The following is a 25,612-nucleotide window of genomic DNA, read 5'->3' as shown; positions in this document are numbered from 1 at the left end:
CAATATTTTTCAATGATAATTTATCAATAGTTAGATGATCTGTTAAATTTTTAATAATTTGTATTGATAAGACTTTAATTTGATTTCTTAAATACTTGTCAATGATGGTTTATTGATTTTTTTGCAGGATGACAATGGAGACAGATGATTATTGAAACAAACTATTGATCTATGTCTTTATTATAATAATAAAAAATCTCAAAAACGATTTTTGTATTTTGTTTCATTTTAAAATGTAAATAGATATATGGATCTGAGGTCTTTGTTGTATTGAAGGCTGATGTGCAGGTAAGATTTGAGGGCTGCCAAATAGAGTTATGGATTTTTTTCCGCGTGCACCGTCGGTCACCAAAATGCGTTGTATTGGCTGTGCTTTTTTATAGGAATGTTCATAACTGCTAAGTTTCATGGGCAACACCGATTTTTTTTGAAGAAATGTGATAATTAACCATTTATTAACATTCTGTCAAAATATTTTTGAAATTAGAGTATAATGAAATTTTTTATGGATTTTTTCCGCGTGCCCCGTCGGTCACCAAAATGCGTTGTATTGGCTGTGCTTTTTTATAAGAATGTTCATAACTGCTAAGTTTCATGGGCAACACCGATTTTTTTTGAAGAAATGTGATAATTAACCATTTATTAACATTCTGTCAAAATATTTTTGAAATTAGAGTATAATGAAATTTTTTATGGATTTTTTTCCGCGTGCCCCGTCGGTCACGAAAATGCATTGTATTGGCTGTGTTTTTTTATAAGAATGTTCATAACTGCTAAGTTTCATGAGCAACACCGATTTTTTTGAAGAAATGTAATAATTAACCATCTATTAACATTCTGTAAAAATATTTTTGAAATTAGAGTATAATGAAATTTTTTATGGATTTTTTCCGCGTGCCCCGTCGGTCACCAAAATGCGTTGTATTGGCTGTGCTTTTTTATAAGAATGTTCATAACTGCTAAGTTTCATGGGCAACACCGATTTTTTTTGAAGAAATGTGATAATTAACCATTTATTAACATTCTGTCAAAATATTTTTGAAATTAGAGTATAATGAAATTTTTTATGGATTTTTTCCGCGTGCCCCGTCGGTCACCAAAATGCGTTGTATTGGCTGTGCTTTTTTATAAGAATGTTCATAACTGCTAAGTTTCATGGGCAACACCGATTTTTTTTGAAGAAATGTGATAATTAACCATTTATTAACATTCTGTCAAAATATTTTTGAAATTAGAGTATAATGAAATTTTTTATGGATTTTTTTCCGCGTGCCCCGTCGGTCACGAAAATGCATTGTATTGGCTGTGTTTTTTTATAAAAATGTTCATAACTGCTAAGTTTCATGAGCAACACCGATTTTTTTGAAGAAATGTAATAATTAACCATCTATTAACATTCTGTAAAAATATTTTTGAAATTAGATTATAATGAAATTTTTTATGGATTTTTTCCGCTTGCACCTCGCAGTCACGAAATTCAAAATGCGTTGTTTGAGTTGTATTGGTAGTTTTTTCATCAGAATGTTCGTAACTGCTAGCAACAACGACAATTTTTGAAGAAATGTGATAAATAACCATTTATTTAACATTCTGTACAAATATTTTTGTAATTACAATATGTTAAATTTTTTTTTGATTTTTTCCCATGATCAAAAATCCATTGGTTGTCTGTGTTTTTGGAATAGAATGGTCATAACTATTAAGTTTCCTGCTTGATTATTATTATTATATTATATATGATATTATATATATAATATATTATTATTAATAATTTTTTAAGAAATGTAATAAATAATCATATATTAACATTCTGTAATATTATTTTTGAAACTGTAATTCAAGTGAATTTTTTTAATTTTTTTTCAGCCATGCCACAATTAGTAAAAATAATAAGATTAAAAAATAGTTGAGACATAATTTTTTGTTCAATTCATTATCAATTTATTTTATAGTTATTGGTCAGCCAACCAGTCTGAACCCAGAAGCTCCTTCATGCAGTTCAACAGCTGCCCAACATATATATATATATAAATTATAATATAATAATAAAAATATAAATACCATTGTAATATGATTATGATTATTAAATTTTAATATATAAATAATATATGTAAATTATAGATACATATATAATTATTTTATAATTATAATTAATCATTTATAATTAAATTTTATTATAAATATAAATTATTCATAATTATTATTTTCTTATTATACAGCTGTTATAAAAACAAGAAGAAAAATTGTGTTGTGTTCAATTTTAAATCGTTCTTTTCACGTCTTGTGCGCGAATGTAACGCTCCATGCTCACTTAACATTGAGCGCCACTCTTAACATGGCGCAAGTTGAAAGTAAAAATAATTCTTTCAAAATTCGTTTTCTCGGTAACTATAAATGCTACAATAATAAATTTAGTATTATTTTAATCAGCAAATTTTACTTTATAAGAAAAAGTAGTTTATATACGAAAAAAATTTTTTTTAAAAAGTCGTGCGACCTGCTAATATATATAATATCATGTATGTAAATGGAAGTTTTCACAACTTGCAAAGTAAGATTTTGAGGATTCTATGGAGATTAAAAGTGAACGAGAATGTCTGTTTTCTTTTATTTTCGCTCCGTTTGATTTAGTTTTAAATGCTAATCATAAATTAAATCTTTAAAAGTTTAAATGGATCAGAAGAAAATAAAAGAAACTCTCAAGAAGGCTAATTTGTTAATTAAACAGAAAAATTATCCCGAAACGATCGTCTTGTGCAAGGTTTGAGAATTTTTTAAAGAATTATTTAGTTTTTTAAGTACTTTAATAGTTTAATTCTTTAATATTTAATTAATTTAAATTTGTAATAAAAATAAAAGTATAGAATAGAGGCTATGCGATATAGTGTAGATAAATAAACATTTAGTAGTATAGAATAATATAAGAATGCTTAATTAAAGAAACATTATTAAACCTAACTAAAACGAAGATGTATGCAATTCTAATAATAAATAAATATGATCTTCTAACTGCCAACTAAGTGTTAACAACTAAATCTACGACTAAACTACAGCCTATAAGAACAAAATTTTTATCTATTGAAGTGCAAAAAATGTAGATATGTGATATGTCCTATTATAAACTATAAAAGATAATGCGAATGACTGATTTTATACTTTTTAGGAAATAATAGGTCAAGATGAGGACAATTATATGGGTCATGTTTTTATGGGAGCAGCCCTAGAGGGGGTGGACAACATAGTGGAAGCATTTGCAGCCTATAAGAAAGCAATTAGTATTGATGATAAGCAGTTGCTTGCTTGGCAGGTGATTTTTTTTTTCTTTTAAGAAAATAAATAAATCATTTTTTGTTATAGGACCATAATTTTTTTTTCAATCATTTTTTTGGTGTAATAAAATGTGAATTTAGTAAGTATATATTTATATATAATATGCTCAATTGTTTAATATCTGTTGTTTATTAATTATTATTTTTAAATAATTAATGTTTCTAATAAAATTGTTTATTAATTTTCTAGGGTCTTGGTAAGTTGTATGAAAACAAATCGAAGAACGATTTTTTGAGCTCTCAGAAGACATTTTTCATTAATGTTTTTGAAAAGTTAGGGGAAAACATTAAAGAGTTAGTGCATGATTTTTGTAATATTTATATTTTACTTTAAAATATTTTTTTTTCTATTATTAAACTAATTTCTAAACCTCAAAACAAAACTAATCTAGTGTTTTTGGTTTGTTATTTTAATTTGAATCATCAGCAATGAATCAAAAAAGATCGAAAATGACGTCAAACTTTGCCAGCTTTATTTCGAGACCAAAGATCATGATAAATTCTTGGCCGTGTACATCCTAATTAACAATGATTTAATAACCAAAAAAAATATCACCGAAAAATATAAAATCGACAAATGCCTTATGAAACTATTTCAAGAGAAAAATGACATTGATGATAATCTTAAATATATGGTATGTCCGCTATAATAATTATAGTATTAATAATAATTAATAATAAAATAATATTAATTATAACAACAACAATAATAATAATAATGATTTTAGGTTTTGGATTCAAGTAAATTTTTATCTGAATATGTGGACGGAGATCGATCCATTAGGCAGGAGGCCTGGATGCTTTACCTTAAACTTATTCAACAGGTCTAATAATAAAAATAATAATATTAATTATTATTATTATTGTTGTTTGAAACTGTGCCATAGATCGAAAAATTAGGAACCGCTGACATTTGGAAATTGGTGACAGAGAAATGTCCGATTTCTAACTGCACACCCAACGATGAGATTGTTTTACATATTTTCATGGATACATACCCTGGTATTTGTTTTTTGTATTGGCTTTTTGTGTATTGTATGTACTGTGTGGTGCGTGTGTTGCATTAAAGGTTAAAAATTTCTCTCTCTCTCTCTCTCTCTCTCTCTCTCTCTCTCTCTCTCTCTCTCTTGTGTTTGTTTCTTAGGTTTCAACGACAAACACACACGCATCATACACATTGCATATGATAAGCCGGGATCTCTTTGTATTTGAACCCAGTCATTGCAATAGCAAGACAAGGCACCTTTAACCATTGAGCCATCACGCTTCCCCGTGATCATTTTATTGTTTTGCATTGTGTTGTATTGTATATTTTTGTCTGGTATTATGATATATGCTGTTGGTATGTTTTGTATTTTATTGTCTTGCTATGGTTTTCATTGTATTGCTTTATATTGTATCGTATTGTATTGTTTGGTGTTAGTTAGTATTGTTTAGTATTGTATGGTATTTATATTTTTTTATCAATTAGTATTTTTTTCAGTTTTTCAACTCTTTTTCCACAGATGTCTCAAACTACCCAATAGACAATTTAGTTGAGAATATGAAAAAACCTCTCGTGCAATCATCATCATCACCTCCGCAGTCATCATTATCAGTAGCACCCCAATCATCATCATCACAGTCACAATCATCATCACAATCATCATTGTCACTCGTTCTTTGTCTGTATGAGGCTTTCTGTGATATCCACCATGGAAAATATAAGGAAGCTTTGATTAAGCTTGAAAAAAGTGATTGTTATTATTTTATTAATATTATTATTATTGTTGTTGTTGTTACACACACGCACACACACACACATACACACACGCACGGACACTCAAACACGTAAATATTACACATGTATCCACACATCACATAACATATAGTAGACTGGGGTATATATCATTTATCATCATGTGACTCAATGTGATTGAGTAATGATGTATATTTTTTTTTGTTGTTATTAAAGTTTCTGAAGTCTATGGGTCTTCATCGGCGCCATTATCATCATCAGCACCACCATCATCGTCATCATCTTCTTCTTCGTCATCATCATCTTCATCATCATCATCTTCGTCATCATCAGTGTTGATGTATCACCTGATGTTATCACAGTGCTTATGTAGACTGCATAAGAATAAGGACTCTAATTACGCTGCTAAAAATGGTTGGAATGAATGAGTGAAATGGATTGATTAGTGTACGAACGAATGGTTAACTAGACGAACAAATGGATGGATAAAAGGTTAAATGAATGCATGAATGAATGATTGATTGACTGACTGAATGATTGAATGGCTGGATGAAGGAATGAGTGATTGATTGACACTCTGATGATATTTAAACTTTTCAAGAACAACTATCATAAAATGAACTAGTATTAACAGTTATATATATGTATATATATATATATATATATATAAATATATATATAAATATATATATATATATTTCTTCTCACATTTAAGCTTTGAAGCTAATAGAACAGAAAAATCATCACACTTACTTCGGCGATATCGAGTTGATTACGAAAAAATTTCACATCACTATTTCTAAAAATAACCTCCAATTAAAAGATGAGGATGGCTGGAGATATGCCCTTGACATTTGTAGCAAGGTACTTCAGGGCCTCCTATTAATTTATTATTTAATAATTGTTTTTAATGTTTTTAATTAATCTAATACTATTTCTATTGACCCACCTTCTTTCAAATTCATTACTCTCCTGGCAAGCCTTTAAAAAACTCTGCGGAGTTTGAATTTCTAAATGCGATAGAAAGCTAAGGCGAAATTTTTAAGAGAACGAGTTCGTTTTCTGTAGAACGTCTTTCTACGCTGATATTTATCCAAATTACTCTGTTTATTTTTGGTAATGTTGCCGGCAAAGTTTGTGCGTCTCAGTATTTCTAAAATTAAAAAGTTGTCCAACGTTAATGACATTTTAAGTTTTTGTTATTGTAATTATTATAATTATTAATTTAATTATCTTTGGTGTTTTTTTTCAAAGTACATAGATGAAGGTGTAGATTGTAGTATCAAATGTGATTTAGAATTGGCAATTGTGTACTGCATGGCTGCCATGAAGTTGGGCACCAGCTGTTGTGATAGTGACCATCATCGCCGATTTGTGGAGGTTCGAGTTAGGGCTAGATTAGATAGCAATGATGTTAAATTAACACACACACACATACACACACACAAACGTTTATATACATCGAAAGAAACACACACACACACAGATTTTAGAAAAGATATCAGATATCAAAGATACTGACGATGACTACTTTAGATACAAAAAGTGTATCATCTTGGGCCACGTAGCATTCTATAAAGAAAGAATTTTGAGCAAAGCTTTATCATTGTTGGTTCATAATTTCATAATTTTCATTATTATTATTTTTACTATTATAGCTATAATAATAATAATAATTATTAATATTATTTGTGTTATTATTATTATTGCCTTATCATAGATATATTTTCCTGTTATTAACGATTTTAATTGTAAACAATATCGCACTACGCAGTTACGAGCGTGCAAGCAGGATCATCCAAACGAACTTTGAAGCCTTCTATCACGTAGCTCTTACTTATTGGGATATCTTGATGGGATATAAAAGTTTGGATAGCAAGAAAGAGGACCTAGTTAAATGGGATACTGAAATAAAGTTGGATACAACAAAGATGGATACTCTAGAAATGGATACAGTAAAAGAGGAGGATGGTTGGAGAAAAGTGGATACGGAAAAATTGACTGGATCTGTATCCGGACCGGGTAGCAAAGATGATTGGGATAGTTTGGGATTGGACGAAGAAAGGATGAAGATAAATTTCATGCAGAACATTTCTACTGTGTGTATTGTTGTTGAGTTCGCTGGTGTTTTTGCCGAATGTGATGTTTCTTGTTTGGTTTCGTTGTTTCCGGAATCCAATCATGATGATTTGTTTTTTTGTTTTTCTATGAAAGGTTTACAAACCTTTACAAATCCTTACAAACGTTTACAAATCTCTACTAATCTTACAACCCTTTGCAAACCTTCGCAACGGTTTTTACATTACCAGGCTATAAAGTTGGACAGCCTGCATGCCAAAGCCTACTATGTTTTGGGCCTCTATTTCACTAGAGTTTCTCCAAATCTGGAGTAAGTATGCTTGCTGCTGCTGATGATGATGAGTAAAATGATGATGATGATGATGAGTAAAATGATGATGATGAGTAAGATGGTGATGATGACGAATAAGATGACGGTAGTGGTTGGTGATGGGTAAAGTTGCTAATAACGCTATTGATAATGGTGTTCTACTTTTTTGGCACCATCAATCATTATCATCATCATTATTCTTATTATAATTATTATTAGTATTATTATTGCTGTTATTATAATTATAATTAATTATTATCACAAAGAAATATTATCCTCTCATAAATGTCCCGTTTTCCACAGTAAAGCACTTCAATTCCTGGTGAAATCATTCAGCCTGGATCGCAATGATGATGAAGACATCGCTATTTCACTGGTCGACTGCGCGCTAAAACTCAACGACAATGTGACGACTACAAATCCATTATTTTTCCATCATTAATTGCGTCATCAGATAAATATATATAATATAATGTAATATAATATAATATAATATAAGATAATGTAATATAATATAATGTAATGTGATATGATATGATATGATATAATGTAATGTAATATAATATGATATAATATAATATAATATGAGATGATAATATGAGATGAAGGTGCTATAGTATAATATGTATAATAAATATAACACCAGGTAATAACATATTGGCGTGATGATGTTTCAGAATGTTATTATTATTTTTATTATTGTTGTTAGGGCCTTTAATGTAATGATAATATTATTCTACAATAATTACGATAATTATAACTATAATTACTATCCTTCAGGAGACTTGTATCACCTACCTCAACCCAATTGTCAGCAGGGACAAAAATAATTGGTAGCCAATCTCTTTCATCGTCATTATTATTATTATTATTATTATTTTTATAACTTTAATTATTATTATTATTATTTTATTACTTTTATTATTATTAATATCACCATCGTTATCATCACTGTGTAGCCCTAAATGGGTCCTTCTAAGACTGAGTGACTATCACATTAAGAATGATCGAGTGAGTGAGGCCATAGACCACTTGCAGACAGCCATCAGGAGAGATGCCAATGATTTGTTAGTAACCTTGGCATGCTATTTTGTATTCGTGTTTGCCGGTATTTGGCAGTCTTTTTGGCGGTCTTTGTCGATTTTTTGACGATATTTGTCGGCATTTAGAAATAGTATATCATATTCTTTGGTTGTATTTGATAGTATCTTGTTAACAATCTTGAGTATTGGTTAGTATTTTGTTAGTCTCAGCTAGATTTACATCAATTATACGCTTTATTATTATTATTGTTATTATTAAATTATTATTATTGTTATTATTATTATTATTGGCCAGGCGTGTTTGGGAGAGACTAGGAGCTGCGTACCTGCTGAGAGGAAGTTACACGTCTGCTCTCAAAGCATTCCAGAAAGTTCTCAACTCTGAACCCGGCGCTATTTATAGCATCTACCAGTATGTTATTTTTGGTTTTATTATTATTATTCATTAATTTTTTTTAATTTTATTATGAAATTTAATGAGATGTCTGATTAGTATAAGTCCTTGGGCTAAATTTTTCGTCTCCAATTTTCGATTTTTATTTCATTTGAAGTTAAGCATATTAATATAATTATTTCAATTATTTTATTATATTATAATTATTTTTATATTATAATTTTAATATTTTACAGAAATAAATGGTAATAATATTATGAATTATATGTACATGTAATAATTATAAAAGTCTTCAAGATAATTAAATCTTTTTCCACAAAATGTCCATGAATAGGAGTGCCTGCGTAGAGCAAAAACTTGGAGAGCTAGCAGAATCAATTCAAAATTTTAAGAAAGTTCTCGAATTTGATGAAAAGTTTATACCGGCATTCTTTGGTTAGCTTCATTATGAAATTATTATTTTAATTTGTATTTGTTCGATTGGTTGGATGATTGATTGATTGGTTGGTGGATTGATTGGTTGGTTGATTGGCTGGCTGGCTAGCTGGCTGGCTGGCTGGCTGGCTTACTAACTGATCGAACGATTGATTGGTTGGTTGATTGATTGGTTGATTGACTGATTGGTTGGTTGGTTGGTTGGTTGATTTATTGATTGAAATGATTGATTGAAATGATTGATTGAAATGATTGATTGAAAGGATTGATTGAAATGATTGATTGAAAGGATTGATTGAAATGATTGAAAAGGTCTAGGGGAAGTAAACTTGACGTTGGCACAGAATTTTGTAGCAGAACGTTTGTATGGCAGAGCTTGTCTTCACTTGCAAGCAGCCATTGATAATCTTATAGAGTCAGCTGGTTGCTCTGAATTTTTGAATAAATTAATAAATTATAATTAATTATCATAATGTAAATTATAGGCGAATTAGTTAATTGTTCGTTCAGTTTCATAAAATTTTTGTCTTTTCGTAAATATTACACTGTAACTTTTCATAAATCAATATTTAATATTGATTTGCAATTTTCTTCTTCTTATTATTATTACTATTTTATTATCATACCATTGTTATTTTGATTATTATTATTTATTTATTATTATTGTTATTATTATTTTAACTTGAAGAGTTTTAAAGTTGAGCAAGAATTTTAAATGTGCATACAAGTGTCTGGGAGATTGTTTCTCTCTACTCTATCACTTTCCACCAACTCATATTAGGTCAGTTTTTTTTCAGTAATATAAATAATAATACGAATAATAATAATAATAATCATAATAATAATATCACTACTCTTACTAATTATAATATAATAATATTTATTTTAGTAAAGACGGTGATGGTGTTTTAACTTTGCGAGTAGTAGTAGTAGTAGTAGTAGTAGTAGTAGTAGTAGTAGTAATAATGATATCACTACTCTTACTAATTATAATATAATAATATTTATCTTAGTAAAGACGGTGATGATGTTTTAACTTTGCGAGTAGTAGTAGTAGTAGTAGTAGTAGTAGTAGTAATAATAATAATGATATCACTACTCTTACTAATTATAATATAATAATATTTATCTTAGTAAAGACGGTGATGGTGTTTTAACTTTGCGAGTAGTAGTAGTAGTAGTAGTAGTAGTAGTAGTAGTAGTAGTAGTAGTAGTAGTAGTAATAATAATAATAATGATGATATCACTACTCTTACTAATTATAATATAATAATATTTATCTTAGTAAAGACGGTGATGGTGTTTTAACTTTGCGAGTAGTAGTAGTAGTAGTAGTAGTTGTAGTAGTAGTAGTAGAAGTAGTAGTAATAATAATAATAATAATAACAAGAATAAAAATAGTTTTCTCTCTTCACAACAGGATAAAACTACCAAGAAGTTTTACATCACGTGATGGTGATGACGACGACGACGATGGTGGTGGTGGTGTCGAAGTCACTGAAGAAGCTGGCTTGTACACTGATGATAAGCTGTTCTTGCTGGAGCTAGCTGAGAGGTTTATCATATTGCTATATTATAATTAACTATAATTAATAATAATAATAATAATTATTATTATTATTATTGCTATAACATGGTTGTTGTTGATGATGATGGTGATAGCGATGATGATGGGAATAATAATAATAATAAAATTTAGGTGTTACTGCAGTTGTTTAAAGTTAAATTCTGAAGCTTCTGACGTCTGGTACAGCTTGGCCTGTAGTTATTATTATCAGGTTTGTTTTTTTTTATGGTTGTTTGTTCTTCACTCGTTCGTTCGTTCGCTAGTTTGTTCATTTGTTCATTCTTTCGTTTGCAAGTTTGCTAGTTCAATCACTCGTTTGTTTTATCATTAATTCGTCAGTTCATGTTTTTTCAGCTTCTTCTCTTAATAGTTCATTCATGCGTTCATTCATTCAGTTTCCCTATACTACTGTATTATACATTTTTTACCGAAAGCTGAAAACTCTGTTAGAACTATCTGGAAACCTCCCAACAACAAAAACACCAACAAAAACTACAGCAACAACAACTTCATCATCAGCAGCTACAACAACAACCGCCTTAAAGTTGTTATCAAACAAATGCTATCAATCGGCCAGGAGGTGCCTTGCATTGTCACTATCAAACCATGGATGTTGGAATTTACTTGGCGTTCTAGCTGCCACTAAGCGTATGTTGAGGTGTTGTTGTGCTGTTGTTGCTGATGTTGCTGTTGTTGAAGATGTTGTTGTTGATGTTGGTGGTGTTGTTGATGTGTTTTGTTGTTGTTAATGTTTTTACAACTCTTTGCATATCTTTCTCTATCTTTCTGATTTCCCCCCTCTTGTTTTATCATAATTTTTTCAATTCTTCAATACATTGTTTTCTCTCTCTCTCTCTCTCTCTCTCTCTCTCTCTTTCTCTCTACCTTTTTTTCTTTCTTTCTTTCTTTCTCTCTCTTTTTCTCTCTCCCTCTCTAACAAAACGTACAACAACACGATGGCACGTCAATGAAATCCTAAACAGCAATTGAAGACCATGCACTGTCAGAGCATTTTTTCATCAGCTCAATATTCCATCAGAAACATGTGCGTTCGTATTTTAACTTGCTTCATTCATTGTGCCTATTGTTAATTATAACGTCTGCTATAATTATAATTATTATAATTATTATAATAATAATAATTATTACTATTGTTATTTATGTTATACATTTTATTCTTTTGTTTTGTCGTAATTTTAAAAATAATTGCGACAGAACGCTGGGGCATGGTCGAACCTTGGCTTTCTCTATCTCATTAATGACAAAATTGAGGTTGGATTTCGTTTCTTCTCTATAATTTTTTATATGATATTTTGGATCACTACAATTATTTACAATATTATAGTTCGTTCTTCTTATTATTATTAATTAAATATACTTATAATTAAATAATAATAATAATTATATTTATTAACATAATTTATGTCAGCTTGCCCATGAAGCATTTAAGAATGCTCAGTCCATTGAGCCGTCGTTTGCCAACAGCTGGATTGGACAAGTACGTCATATTTTGTCCAAATATTCTCTCTCTCTCTCACTCTCTCTCACACTCTCTCTTTCTCTTTATCTCTTTCTTTCTTTCTCTCTCTATCTCTCTCTCTCTCTCTCTCTCTCTCTCTCTTCTATTTCTTTATTTTACTCTGTTTTTCTTTCTCTTACTCTCCCCCAACTAAAAACGGATAGCACCACAAAAAACTTTTCAATTCAACACGGCATAGCCTTCAGTTTATTATACATAATTATTATAATTAATTATTACTAACTACATTTATAATTAATAATAAAAATGATAATCATATTTATATAATAATTATTATTCTATTGTTTTTAGGCCCTGATAGCAGAGAGGCTAAAAGACAATTTAACCGTCAGTCATTTGGAATCCATGGATTTATTCAGGCATTCGGTTCAGATAGATAATCATGTACGTGTATTATACATGTACACATGTCGTATGTATATCCCTTTTGTATGTGTATACATGTATGTGTATATAGTATGTGATATCACTTTCATATGTATATCATAATTTTATTTAAGTATGTTTCTGGCTTTCGTCGAAAAGTTACTATAGTTCAAATTTTAAAAAAAATTTCAAACCCTCAGCCTGAAGCCGCCCTAAGCTATGCTCATTGGGTTTGCTCAACATTGGATGAGTGTAACAACATCAACAACAATAATAATAATAATCATAATAATAATAATAACATAGATACAAAATGGCTTCTGTATACATTCGAGCATCTGAAAGCTGTCGATGCTGCCCTTGATTCTATGACAAAATATTTAGGCATGTCTTTTTATTATTATTATTGTTGTTATTATTATTATTATTATTAATTATTATTATTATTGTTAATGTTGTTATTGTTAGAGGAGAGGCCAGATGATTATGTTGGTTGGAATTATTTTGGACTTCTGTGCGAGAGGAAGAATCTATTGATCACCTCATGTAAAGCCTTTGAGAGGTCATGTTTGCCATAATTTATTATTATTCTGTTATTATTATTATTATCTATCTATCTATCTTTTCTTCTTCTTCCTCTTCTTCTTTGTTTCTTTGGTTCTCAGCTTCTGGGGTTGCTGATGACGATCTGCGAATTTTCTTCCTCCCATCGTCGCCATATTTCCATCGATTAATCTCCATCTTTTAATCATCTTCAGACCTTCTGTAATATCTATCATCATCATTATTATTTTTTTTTATTATTATTATTGTTATTATTATTATTATTATTATTAGTAGTAGTAGTAGCAGTAGTAGTAGTAGTAGTAGTAGTAGTAGTAGTAGTAGTAGTAGTAGTAGTAGTAGTAGTAGCAGTAGTAGTAGTAGTAGCAGTAGTAGTAGAAGTAGTAGTAATAGTAGTAGTAGTAGTTGTTGTTGTAGTAGTAGTATTCACGTGAGGTAAACATTTAGAGGAAACAGTTCACAACGTATCGTAATGGCTAAATCAGCGTACCAAGTGTAAATTATTTACCCGTACATATATATATATGAAGTAAATGAAAATCATTTTTTATTTTATTTTTCTATTTTTATCACTTAATTATCATAATTTATTCTTCTCGAAGGAGTCTGGAGATGATGAACGAGAGAGATGTTGATGACGGAGGAGAGAGTGTGAGAATTGTCAGAACTAATTATGCCAGGCTTCTGTGGTAATTTTATTATTATTATTATTATTGTTATTATTATTTTGTTCTGTTATTATTGTTATTATTATTGTTGCTTTTTACGATTAATATTATATAACGCGACGATATCCTTTATAACTTTGTGTAAAGTTTTAAAGTTTTACTGCCACTATTACTACTACAGTTACTACTACTACAATTACTACTACTACTACTACTACTACTACTACTACTACTACTACTACTACTATTGCTACTACTACTACTGCTACTACTACTTCTACTACTACTACTAATAATAATAATAATACTGTTTAACAGCAAAACAGGCCAGTTCGAATTATCTCTACAACATTATAACGGTCTCAAGGACGCGAAGCAACAGCGAGAACAACGTCATAATAATGGTGAAGCTGCTGCTTCTGCTGTCGACGACGACAGACACGCCATTGTGACGTTATGTCTGCATGCTTTATGCCTCTACAAGAATGGCCAATACGATGAAGCTATGATTGGTTATCATTATTATTATTGTTATTATCATTGTTGTTGTTGTGGTTATTTTTATTATTCTTTTAGAATACCTGAGGGCCAAAGAACTGGTGAAAGATTTAAGGATGGAGGATTTGATTAGCGTGGCAATGGGCATCGTTTGTTATGCCATGGGAGACAATGACCATTCGCAGCATTTTTTATTGGCGAGGTTGTTGTTGTCGTCGTCGTCGTTGTTGTTGTTGTTGTTTGGCTTAGTAATATGACGTCACCGTCTTCTTCATTGAAGTAAATATCATCATCACAGTAATGTAAAAAGTAAATATCGTCATCATCATCATTACCGAAAACAGTATTGGCGCCAAAAGGATTCCATCTATAGAGAATTTACGATCGCTATTATGTTTGAGTGTTCTGATTGGCCAGCCAATCCTGACGAAGGCCGTTCTTTCTGAAATGTCAAAGTTCAAAGGTCAGATCGTTGCCGACGCTACGCTCTGCTGGCTGCTGTGTGAAGCTACTGTTGTAGTTGTTAGTGCGTTGTTGTTGTTTTTCGGAATTTTTTTTCATTTCTTGTTTTCGTTATTTTGTTTTAGGTAAAATAATGAATGTAACTTCAATTTGTTTTATATCTAATCTTTTCAGAATAAATCTCAAGATGAAGGTCGTCTTCCTTTCGTCTGTGACCTCCTGCGTGCCATTCACCTTCATCCGGAAAAATCAGAGGGCTGGGCTAGGTCGGCCATGTTTCTTTTACAAGGTCACATGACTGATGACGTAATGAGGAATGTGCAGAGATTCTGTGAGGTTGCCCTAAGTAACGGCGACAAAAATTACAGCATGGTTTGTCTATGTTTCATGTTCTATGCGAAATTTCTTTGTCCTTAAATTCGTTTTTTTTGTTTCATTCAAAATAAATAGGTGGCGCTGCAGTGTTTGGTGATGACGTCATTGTTAAAACCATCGAAAAACAACAAATTAACATCATCGTCGTCGTCGGCAACAAAAACATCAACAACATCGTCATCTTTCTCCCTCTCTTCATTTCGCCTAGCTCAAAAGCTAGTACACATGTATCCGGGTACAAACTCGTATCTCTGTTGTCATTTTTATTATTTTTCTTCTTATCATTATTTATTTTTTACTTTTTCATTCATTCATCAAATAAAGTTAATGTATAACTACCAAATAAATGAATTCTAATAGCCTATATTTTTATAAACACGTAAGCAGATAGCATTACAAACTGGAGTCTGCTAATGCATTCTTGCCAGAAACAACTAAACAACAACAACAACAACGTAAACAACAACAACAACAAAGTAAACAACGACGATGACGTCATTGGAAATGATGGTGGTCAGTGGCTAAAGTCGTTCCTCGAACGACACACCGACCACTTAATAGCGCTTGGTGGGCCAACGAAATTCTTTCTATTTCAACTAATTATTTTTACTATTATTGCTTCAATTTCTTTTTCTATTTTCATATATTTTCAAATGGAATAATTTTAAATTGAAATAAATGTTATATTTTTTCAATTTCGCAGTGGAAAGTGTGTTAAAGATTGATAAAAGTGATAAACTATTAAGCAAACTGCACGTATGGCTGTCAAGAGTTCATATTATCGCTACCTTACTCAAAAATGACGTCACCCAGGCCAAAAAACTTTTAAATAATGTTAGATATTTTTAGAAGAAATTGTTATTTCTTCGTTTCTAATGCTAATTTTAAATAATTCTAATAACCATTTGGCAGGCTCTGTGGTTATATGAAGATGACGAGTTTTTACAAAAGTTAAACGAGCGGCTATAATTTTTTGGGTGAGATTGTGATGTTCAGTGAGAAATTAGGTTATAATGAGGATGATGAAGACGATAACAAAGACAATGATGATGATGATGAAAATGACGATGAAGATGAGAGTGATGCTACTGTAGTCGGTGACGATGGTGATGTAAGCATATCATCATGGGCTATCTGCAGTTCATTTATTACAGTTTAAATTAATTGATTAATTGAACTCATTAATTTTTATTTATTCCTTGCAAAAATATTGGAAGGCAAGAAGATTGAATTGAATTTGTGCTTTATGATTTTGCTATTTTCAGCTATAGTTTCATTTTAATGATTCTTACAATGTACATTGTCGGAGAAATAAAATAAAAAAATGGTATAGATCTAGACTTTGTCAAGGACTTACAATATAAAACAACCCAAAATTCAATAATTTAAAATATGATGTTGGTGTTTTATATATATATATATATATATGAACGTTCAATGTGCGCTTGTTTATTGGTCTTTAATTGCCACTCTTTTAGAACCTTACAACAATTTGAAATGTCGAAGTTTCCAACATCGAACTAAGTTCAAATCAAAACACGTTTATGGGGTTTTTAAATGCAAATTAGTGAATATAAATAAAGAATTAATTAAAAAAATAATCGTAACGGTTTTATATTTTACTAACAAACTTTCGCAAAAGATAGAATTATGACGCACGGTAATAACTTAGACGATGACGAAAAATCCTCATTTCTCGGAATTCTCCTGGATTTGGCCAGATCCCTGGCCACCCTCGAGCCTGCCCCACTGGAAAAAGTAAGTAAGACAGGATGTTATAAATTTTCATAATTATTGTATTATATTTATAATTGTATGTCTGTATATATGGTTTCATTGTTTCTTCTTCTTGAGCCAGGCTTTTTTTATTCTAGTATTTAAAATTTTTAATTTAGAAATTGTCTGCAATAGATTTTTTTAGAGATCAATAGTAAATAGAACTATGATTTCATTTCAAAACTGCAAAAAAATATTTAGGATTATTTTAAAGAAAATTATATGAAATTATTTATAAAACAATTGTATTTATTGAAAGGTAAAACGAATTATTTCTCTTTGCCCTGCAATAAAAACAAACACAGCATTTCGCTTTGACCAAAGAGGCCAATCTGCCATCATAGCCCTTGGAGTCTTCTACCTAGAATCAAATCAACAGGTTGTTTTTATTTTAAATTTATATTGCAATATTTATGCTTACTATTGCATAATTTGATACTATATTTATTTGATGTTGGTGTATTGATATTGTTATAATATTTACCATTATACATTGTAATTTGATATCTATCATAGTATTTTCATGATACTTTTGCTATTATATATCGTGATACTATATCTATAAATGATACTTATTGGTATTTTTTAGTACTCTCAATTGATACTGCCATACCTTCTGATGGTGTTGGATAATTTGCACAAGGCACTCTGGATTGATGGCGATGGTGGAATACAGATTAGAAGTTTGTTTGTTTGTTTGTTTGTTTGTTTGTTTGTATCATTGTTTGTTTGTTTGTATGTATGTATGTATGTTTTTTATACAATATTATAATTAGAACTACCAATGAGTGAATGTTTCTCCTTTGCCTTCCACACCTTAATGTCTGATATTGCATCCTCTAACTCTGGTATCTCTCAAAAAGTTGGTCCATGTAAAATTCTTTCTTTTTTAAAATACACACCCATGCATGGATATACACACATACAAATACGCACATACATGTGTGGATACACGCAAATACACACATACATACGTGCACACATGTGTGAATACACACAAAAACATGCATACATACATGCATACATGTATAGATACACACAAAAACAGTGACAGATCTAGACAAATTTAATGGGAAGGTCCAAAATTTAAATTTTAAAAAAATATATTTATATATATATTGTTGTTGTTTTTATTTTATTTTAAATGTTTTTTTAATTTCCAATAAATAAGATCATAGAATCACAATTACAAGCTTTCAAAAAATTATGCACTGTGATCATCGACCCAAAATCTGATCCAACTGTAACGAAAGGTTATTAGCGTTTTATCTATTTCAATTTCATACATATCTATCTTTCTTTGAACTTGTGTGTATATCTGTGTCTGTATGTATGTGTGTGTGTGTGTGCGTGTGCGCGTGTGTTTGTATGCGTATGAACTTGTATGTGTACGTGTGTGTGGATATATATATATATATATATATATATATATATATAAATATATATTTTGGGATGTGGTTTTCAGCTATGCAGATTTCATTGAATAATTTTGCCCACTTAGCATTAATCAACTTTTTAAAAATAAACTCAACGATATGGAATCGTTGTAAAAAGTTGAATAATGCTAAGTTGGCAAAAATATTCAATGAAATCTATCTATATATATATATATATATATATATATATATATATATATATATATATGAGTAGCTGATTTACTCTTTACTGATAGTGTTTTAGTTACATTTTTTTATAATTTTTTTCTTAGAAACCAGATGTCGCTATCTGGTCCCAGCATTTCTAGGCACGGCTCGTTCCCTCGGCAGATTTTCCACCACCACGTCAATCCTCAACAGTCCCATCCCATCTCCAATCCCTCCGTCGTCCCCAACATCATTGTCATCGTCGTCTTCATCATCTTCTTCTGGTTCCTCTCTCTTTTTGACTCTCTTCCCAAAAGAAATCCTCCTAGCTACTGTTAATGTGAAATCTCAGTTAAGTAGCGGTAAGAATAATAAGAGGAATTTTCGATTTCGTCCCATATTTCCAAGGGTAATGTCCTACAATGTTCTCTCGTCCGCTACTCCCACTCCCACTCCTCTCATTCCTCTTCCTTCTCATCCGCAACCTTCTAATCCGGATTATATCACTGGTCTGAGGTTAATTTGCTGTTATGCGTGCGAGCGTGCACGCGTTGATGTTGGGATGGTGGGGGTGTAGCTGCTGGGTTGTCGGGAAGTTGATTCAAAGGCCGTTATTGCAATTTTTGTCTCGACATTCATCAGGATCGTCTTCTTCATCATGGTCATCTTCTCATCTTCATCATCGTCTTCATCGCTAGGTCGCCATCTCCGATGACGGATCCACTGGAGGCTTCCATGATCGTCCAGTCAGAAAATGTGACCACTGGCGTCCAGTTTTTCAACAAAATTGGCTCGACCTTCGTGCAGAACAACAACATCTGTGACCTACTTTTGTCGCTGAATCACGATAAACTGGGTCACCTCGAAATGAAGCAAGAACAACTTGAGATGTTGCTTGACGTTGTTAGTGTCGCCATCGTTTACTCGTTCGTTCGTTCGTTTGTTCGTTCGTTCGTTTGTTCGTTCGTTCGTTCGTTCGTTTGTTCAATCACTCATTCGTTCTTTAAATATTATTCACAAGGCGAAAAGCATTTTGGACAAAACGTTCCTAGTTGAATTGGATGTGGCCGCCAGTGAATTTGCCGTCGTATGTTTGCCCCATCTTTATAATCATCCCACTCGCTATCACCATCAACAACATTGTCATCATCATCGTCATCATCGTCATCAACAACAACAACAGCAATAACAACAACATCGTCATCATCAACATCACTGCACAGAGTCCAGCGTCCTTCATGCCAACAAGTTATGGTCATCCCTACAGAACCTATACGGAGGTACTGAGGTTTGTGATGGTTCAGTTGCTGAGAGATATCCTCTGCTATCAACAAAGTAGGCTGCTGATGATGATGACGATGTCGATGACGTCACTGTTTGAGGATGTTTATGCTGTTGTTGATATCTTTCATGAAGAACAAAACGAAGCAACTTCACAACAAACAACAACCACGAACAAACTCCAACACAACAATAACAACAACGAACAACAACCACAAACAAACACCGATGCAACAACAACAGCGACACAACGAACAACAACCACAAACAAACACCGATGCAACAACTAAAACCACAAACAAACACCGATACAACAACAACACAACGAACAACAACCACAAACAAACACCGATGCAACAACTAAAACCACAAACAAACACCGATACAACAACAACACAACGAACAACAACCACAAACAAACACCGACACAACAACAACGACACAGATTTCAAAACTGATTTCTCAAGAAGTGTGCAGGACTTCGTGAAGAAAGTCTACGAGGTTGGCCAGTCGATGTTGCTACACAAACAAGAGCAACACAAAGCCCACAAAGACGACTCGTCATCCAGCGCCGACAAAAGTGGTAGCGGTAGCGGCGCCAACAGCGGCGCCACACTCGATGTGGCCGATTTGCTGATCAAGAGTAATGTCGTCTGCATCGAGTTGCTCTTGTGGGCTATTCAAGAAGAAGCTGGTTGGTTGGCTGGCTGGCTGGCTGGCTGGCTGGTTGATTGGTTGGTTGGCTGGCTGGTTGGTTGGTTGATTAGTTGGTTTTTGTGTTTGCTGAATAATGTGATTGAAATACAACACGCAATTTATTCATTTATTTATTCATTCATTTTATCTTATTATTCATTTTCTCATTCATTCACTCAATCATTCTACAGACGCAGACAGTCTGTGCAACAAGCTGATCGAAAAGTTGAATACAAATTTCGAACACAGAGTCCTCATCGCACAACATGCTCTGCTGCTTGCTTCATTCAGGGTTACGCTGCTTATCTGATGTCATTTCGACTGACGTCATTCATGTTAATGTCATTTGTAATGACGTCACTTCAGTTGTAGATGTATAGACATTCGACCATTGCACTAACAGACCTTAGGCAGGTTGGCAGAAAAATTCCCGGTATTCTCACAGCCAGTGGTCCAGGCTTGCAGGGATTTCCTCGTCCAACCATCTCCCATACTTTCCAAACTCTACAAACACACTCAAAACGTTGGCGCCAGCAGTTCAACCACTAGCGGAGTAGGAGGGGGAGGAGCTAAAGGAGAAACCCCAGCTGCTGCTGCAGCAGCTTCTAGCGCTGCTGTCATCACCCCGCCATCGTCGCCCGCTCAGATGAATAATCATCAGTTGCCAGGCTGGTATTGCTGTGCGAATGTTCTTCTTGCCGGTTAAAGTAACGTTACTTGTTATCGTATTTATTATTGATTAATGAATAAATTATGTTAATTCGGTAGGCGTGTCAGTGACACTGGCAGACACGACGTTGAGCGACTTAAGACGCCACAACGCCAACGACGGCGATGCCTGGAATAAGAAGAAGAAATCGAAGATCGGCATCATCATGGAGAACTTGAGGGACGAGGCTATTGAGAACATCTGCAGGTCCGTTTCTCGGAGTGACTGCTTGAATGAATGAATGAATGAGTGAATGAATGAATGAATGAATGAATGAGTGATTAAATGAATGAATGAATTTAAATATTTCCTTACAGAGCACTAAAGGCAGGCTTACCATTGGATCCGGATTGTGTGCAAGCATTCCTGGCTAGCCTCTCCAATCGTCTCTACACTGTAGATGTCAAGGAGAGGTTTGTTTGGCTGTATTACGGTCATCATCAGGGTCGTCATCAGGGTCGTCATCATCACCATCATCATCAGGGTCGTCATCATCACCATCATCATCAGGGTCGTCATCATCACCATCATCATCAGGGTCGTCATCATCACCATCATCATCAGGGTCGTCATCATCATCATCAGGGTCGTCATCATCATCCTCATCATCATTACGCACCGCCACCAACAGCAAACAATCCTCCTTAATTCTACAAAACACCATCTTGACCCTGGGCAACGTGGCAGTTGCCCTGAAGGAGACCCCGAAAACTGTAGAGTCAGTCTTGCAGATCTTCCAACAGAGGTTCTGCTCTCCGCCCTCCAGTCTCGATATTCTCATCATTGATCAGATGGGCTGTCTCATTATTGCTGGATGCGTTAGTTGATGAATAGATGAATGAGTGAGTGATTGATTGGATGATTGATTGAATGATTGATCAGTTGGCCGACCGATTGGTTAATAGATTTACAACCCAAACGACAAACAAACACAGCCAACAGTTCATTTAGAGATCATGAACATGTTTAGTTTGATAAGCATCGAAAGCAGTTTGGCCCTTCAGAAACCTGGCAATGAGGCCAACAACTTCAGGTTTCTCATCGTTTCAGATTGTTTTGTATCTTTTTAGTATCATTTTGTATCACTTTGTTTTGTATCCTTTTGTATCACTTTGTATCTCGTTACTCTACGTTAATATGACAGGCATGTCTCATCAGCGGTTATAAACGCATTTGCGAACATAGCGGTGAACGTAAAAGGCGAGAGTAGGGTGAACGACTTGCTGAACCGTTTGCTGGAACTGTTCGTCCAGTTGGGCCTGGAGGGCAAACGAGTCTCGGAAAAAACTTCGGGTCCACTAAAAGTGAATTTAAATCGTGAATTAGTGAAGTTTTTATCTTGATTTTGTGACATTTTCATCTCGATTTACTGTTTAGTGTTTTGAATTTTAGGTTAAGATGTGATATTTCAATATTTAATAATGTTATTAAACCATATCCATTTATTTTATAAAAATTTTAAATTCCCCGAAAAATTTTCCACCAACAAAGGCGTCAAATAGCGCTGGAAACTTAGGCGTCTTGATTCCCGTCATTGCCTCGGTTCGTTTCGATTCGTTATTTTCGTTTCGTTAACATTTTTCTGTATTAGCAAACTAGACATACTCATTACACATTAACACAAACACAAATGTACTCACACGTACGTGCAATCACACACTCACACACAACACACACACACACACATACTCAAACATACACACACACAGCTGACGAGTCGCATGTCCATCATAAGCAACCCAAAAAATCGACTGCAGAAATTGTTCAGGGATTTTTGGCTCTATTGTGTCATCATGGGTTTCACTAATGAAGGTGTGTGTGTGTGTGTGTGTGTGTGTGTGTGTGTGTGTGTGTGTGTGTGTGTGATTGTTTGATTGGTTGGTTAGTTGATTGATTGGTTGGTTGGTTCATTCATTCATTCTATCATTCGTTCATTCGTTCGTTCATGAACGCACACTTAACTCACACTCACAATCATTTATTATTTTCATTCGTTCATTCATTCCGACACGCATACTCATAAATAAAAGTGAAAAAGAAAGAAAAATGACACACATGCAAACGCACATACACGCACACACACACACACGCACGCACACACAGACCAGTGGCCGGTGGAATGGTTCGAAGGCGTCTGCCAGATAGCCACTAAATCGCCTCTCTTAATTTTGAAGGAACATTTGAGATCTGAATTGCAGTACACCTCAGTCCTCAATAGTAGCTCCATGACGACCGTGAGTTCATTGACTGACTGAGTGAATGAGTTCATTGGCTGGTTGGTTGATTGATGGGCTAGTTAATTGATTGATTGGTTGGTTAATTGATTGATTGGTTGGTTAATTGATTGATTGGTTGGTTGGTTGATCGATTGACAGGTTGGTTGGTTGATTGATATGTCTCCGATCACCTATATTCAACAAACCTGGTTTTCAATTTTAACTATTAATATTAATACACAGTCAATTAGTTATTCAATCAATCAATCTTTCTTTCACTCACTCACTCACTCACTCTCTCACTCACGCACTCACTCACTCACTGCAGTCTGAACTAGCGGAGATGCGGAACACGGTGTTGAACGTGTTGGACAATCCCACGGAGCTCATCCCAATCGTCAACAAACTATCATTCGCTCAGTGCGCCTACCTCCTATCTGTCTATAAACTTGAGGCTCTAAGGTTCTCGCCTCATTACGATGATGTTGTTGGTGCTGATGGCGATGATGTCATTTGGTGATGACGTCATAGATGATGATGATGTCATTGGTGATGTCCTTTTTTCTTGTTTTCCTTCCTCTCAGGATCTCCCACAGTACGGATCCTTGTGCGTTTCACGGATTGTTTTTGTACCTGGAGGACAAGGGAATCATTCAGGATAAGAGCGACATGTGGAAGTGCATCTCAGCCGTGTCCTACAAGGCTTTTGAGATTTTCCTCAATGTCAAGTCTGACATGGTTCGTGTTTGTTTGTTGGCTCTGCGATGTGTTTCTCGGTGTGTGTGGTGCTTTTTTCCTGGTGTTTTTGTTGTTTTTTTTAGTGTAACTATTTCGATTTTTTCACAAATATTTCTCCCATTTAGCCAAAAACTGAGCAGTTAGAGAGAGAATTAGAGCAAGATGCCCAGTTTTTGTTGGTTAACTTCAACCACTACTTCAAAACTATCCGAAGGGTTGCTGACAAGTTTCTGTCGAATCTAGTTGAAAGGTTGTGGCTGATTGATGGTTGGTCGGTTGGCTAATTGGCTGATTGGTTGATTGATTTGTTTAATGTTTGATTGATTGATTTGTGTAAGGCTTGATTGATTGATCGATCAATCGATTGATTGATCGACTTTGCAACAAACAAATTTCCAAACGAAAAAAGAGTGAATTTTTCTTCCCACTCAGATTCCCTACACTTCTGTGGAGTAGGAAGGTACTGACAACAATGCTTGATATACTCCAGATCCTCTCAACCTCTTTAGAAATGGTACTTCAGGACAACATTATTATTATTATTTCTTAAATAATAATAATATTATTAATCTCGTTATTAATCTTATTCTTTTATTATTATTATTATTCTTATTATTATTATTATACGTCCTACCTTGGGGAACTGGGTCTCTGGACGCTAAACGAAGATTGATTGATTGATTGATTGATCGATTGATTGATTGATTGATTGATTGATTGATTGATTGATTGATTGATTGATTGATTGATTGATTGATTGATTGATTGATTGATTGATTGATTGATTGATTGATTATTCTTATTCTTTTTTATTCTTATTCTTATTCTTCCGTAGAACCCAAACGACCAGCCGCCAGAATTTCAGGTCCCAGGAACGAAGTACAAATTAAGGGTGCCTAGTACGATGGCCGAAAGAGAGGTTGTACATGTTATAATTTTTAAATTATTATTATTGTTATAATAATAATAATAATTATTATTATTATTGTCATTATTTAATGTTTCATTCAATCTGTTTACTCATTCATTCTTTTACCCGTTCTGTCATTCATTTATTCATTTATCACCACAGTTTTGTTAATTAATCAGTCACTTATTCGTTTGGCCATTCATTCATTCATTCATTTATTCATCCATTCATTCATTCATTCATTCATTCATTCATTCATTCATTCATTCATTCATTCATTCATTCATGCACCAACGCAGAACACAGTAAAGGATTTTGCAGCCCGGAGCATTGGG

The 25,612-nt window shown here is 33.0% G+C and overlaps 4 protein-coding genes across 4 annotated transcripts in view; all 4 read left to right on the top strand.

Moving 5' to 3' along the window:
* The window catches only part of HELRODRAFT_208517 (hypothetical protein), a 4,859-nt gene extending 2,291 nt beyond the window's left edge, over positions 1–2,568 (top strand). Inside the window, exon 5 of the mRNA XM_009013867.1 lies at positions 2,504–2,568. The gene's annotated coding sequence lies outside the window, so the exon portion shown is untranslated. The remainder of the gene's footprint in view (positions 1–2,503) is intronic.
* A 103-nt stretch (positions 2,569–2,671) lies between these two features.
* On the top strand, positions 2,672–8,948 carry HELRODRAFT_183847 (hypothetical protein; the record flags this gene model as incomplete). The annotated part of the gene is made up of 14 exons (XM_009013862.1): positions 2,672–2,761; positions 3,164–3,307; positions 3,520–3,623; positions 3,757–3,964; positions 4,058–4,153; positions 4,217–4,331; positions 4,835–5,062; positions 5,783–5,931; positions 6,322–6,447; positions 6,554–6,675; positions 6,842–7,166; positions 7,377–7,456; positions 8,416–8,523; positions 8,795–8,948. 14 exons carry the CDS (start codon positions 2,672–2,674, stop codon positions 8,946–8,948), a joined length of 2,049 nt encoding a protein of 682 aa, XP_009012110.1.
* Positions 8,949–9,213: 265 nt separating this feature from the next.
* Positions 9,214–16,699, top strand: HELRODRAFT_194994 (hypothetical protein; the record flags this gene model as incomplete). Its single annotated transcript, XM_009013861.1, has 18 exons — positions 9,214–9,308; positions 10,017–10,109; positions 10,749–10,883; positions 11,028–11,106; positions 12,111–12,167; positions 12,325–12,393; positions 12,727–12,819; positions 13,002–13,185; positions 13,270–13,363; positions 13,968–14,054; positions 14,352–14,545; positions 14,610–14,733; positions 14,876–15,053; positions 15,168–15,365; positions 15,444–15,603; positions 15,753–15,935; positions 16,072–16,202; positions 16,281–16,699. 18 exons carry the CDS (start codon positions 9,214–9,216, stop codon positions 16,335–16,337), a joined length of 2,211 nt encoding a protein of 736 aa, XP_009012109.1. The 3' UTR covers positions 16,338–16,699.
* A 319-nt stretch (positions 16,700–17,018) lies between these two features.
* Positions 17,019–25,612, top strand: part of HELRODRAFT_194993 (hypothetical protein) — a gene marked incomplete at both ends in the record, with an annotated part of 9,445 nt that continues 851 nt past the window's right edge. The window contains 25 exons of the mRNA XM_009013860.1: positions 17,019–17,126; positions 17,404–17,523; positions 17,734–17,827; positions 17,921–18,006; positions 18,316–18,397; positions 18,853–19,243; positions 19,426–19,630; positions 19,749–19,814; positions 19,951–20,062; positions 20,454–20,651; positions 20,896–20,996; positions 21,108–21,405; positions 21,473–21,620; positions 21,731–21,826; positions 22,045–22,178; positions 22,356–22,446; positions 22,558–22,717; positions 22,905–22,955; positions 23,123–23,225; positions 23,517–23,647; positions 23,958–24,091; positions 24,214–24,367; positions 24,493–24,593; positions 24,800–24,881; positions 25,203–25,266. Of these exons, the coding sequence (XP_009012108.1) occupies positions 17,019–17,126; positions 17,404–17,523; positions 17,734–17,827; positions 17,921–18,006; positions 18,316–18,397; positions 18,853–19,243; positions 19,426–19,630; positions 19,749–19,814; positions 19,951–20,062; positions 20,454–20,651; positions 20,896–20,996; positions 21,108–21,405; positions 21,473–21,620; positions 21,731–21,826; positions 22,045–22,178; positions 22,356–22,446; positions 22,558–22,717; positions 22,905–22,955; positions 23,123–23,225; positions 23,517–23,647; positions 23,958–24,091; positions 24,214–24,367; positions 24,493–24,593; positions 24,800–24,881; positions 25,203–25,266 (3,310 nt within the window). The remainder of the gene's footprint in view (positions 17,127–17,403; positions 17,524–17,733; positions 17,828–17,920; positions 18,007–18,315; positions 18,398–18,852; positions 19,244–19,425; positions 19,631–19,748; positions 19,815–19,950; positions 20,063–20,453; positions 20,652–20,895; positions 20,997–21,107; positions 21,406–21,472; positions 21,621–21,730; positions 21,827–22,044; positions 22,179–22,355; positions 22,447–22,557; positions 22,718–22,904; positions 22,956–23,122; positions 23,226–23,516; positions 23,648–23,957; positions 24,092–24,213; positions 24,368–24,492; positions 24,594–24,799; positions 24,882–25,202; positions 25,267–25,612) is intronic.

Source organism: Helobdella robusta (assembly GCF_000326865.2).
Source record: "Helobdella robusta unplaced genomic scaffold HELROscaffold_121, whole genome shotgun sequence".
Classification (NCBI taxonomy): Eukaryota; Metazoa; Annelida; class Clitellata; order Rhynchobdellida; family Glossiphoniidae; genus Helobdella; species Helobdella robusta.
Note: the sequence above shows the minus strand (reverse complement) of the source record. Positions and strands in the feature narration are given on the sequence as shown.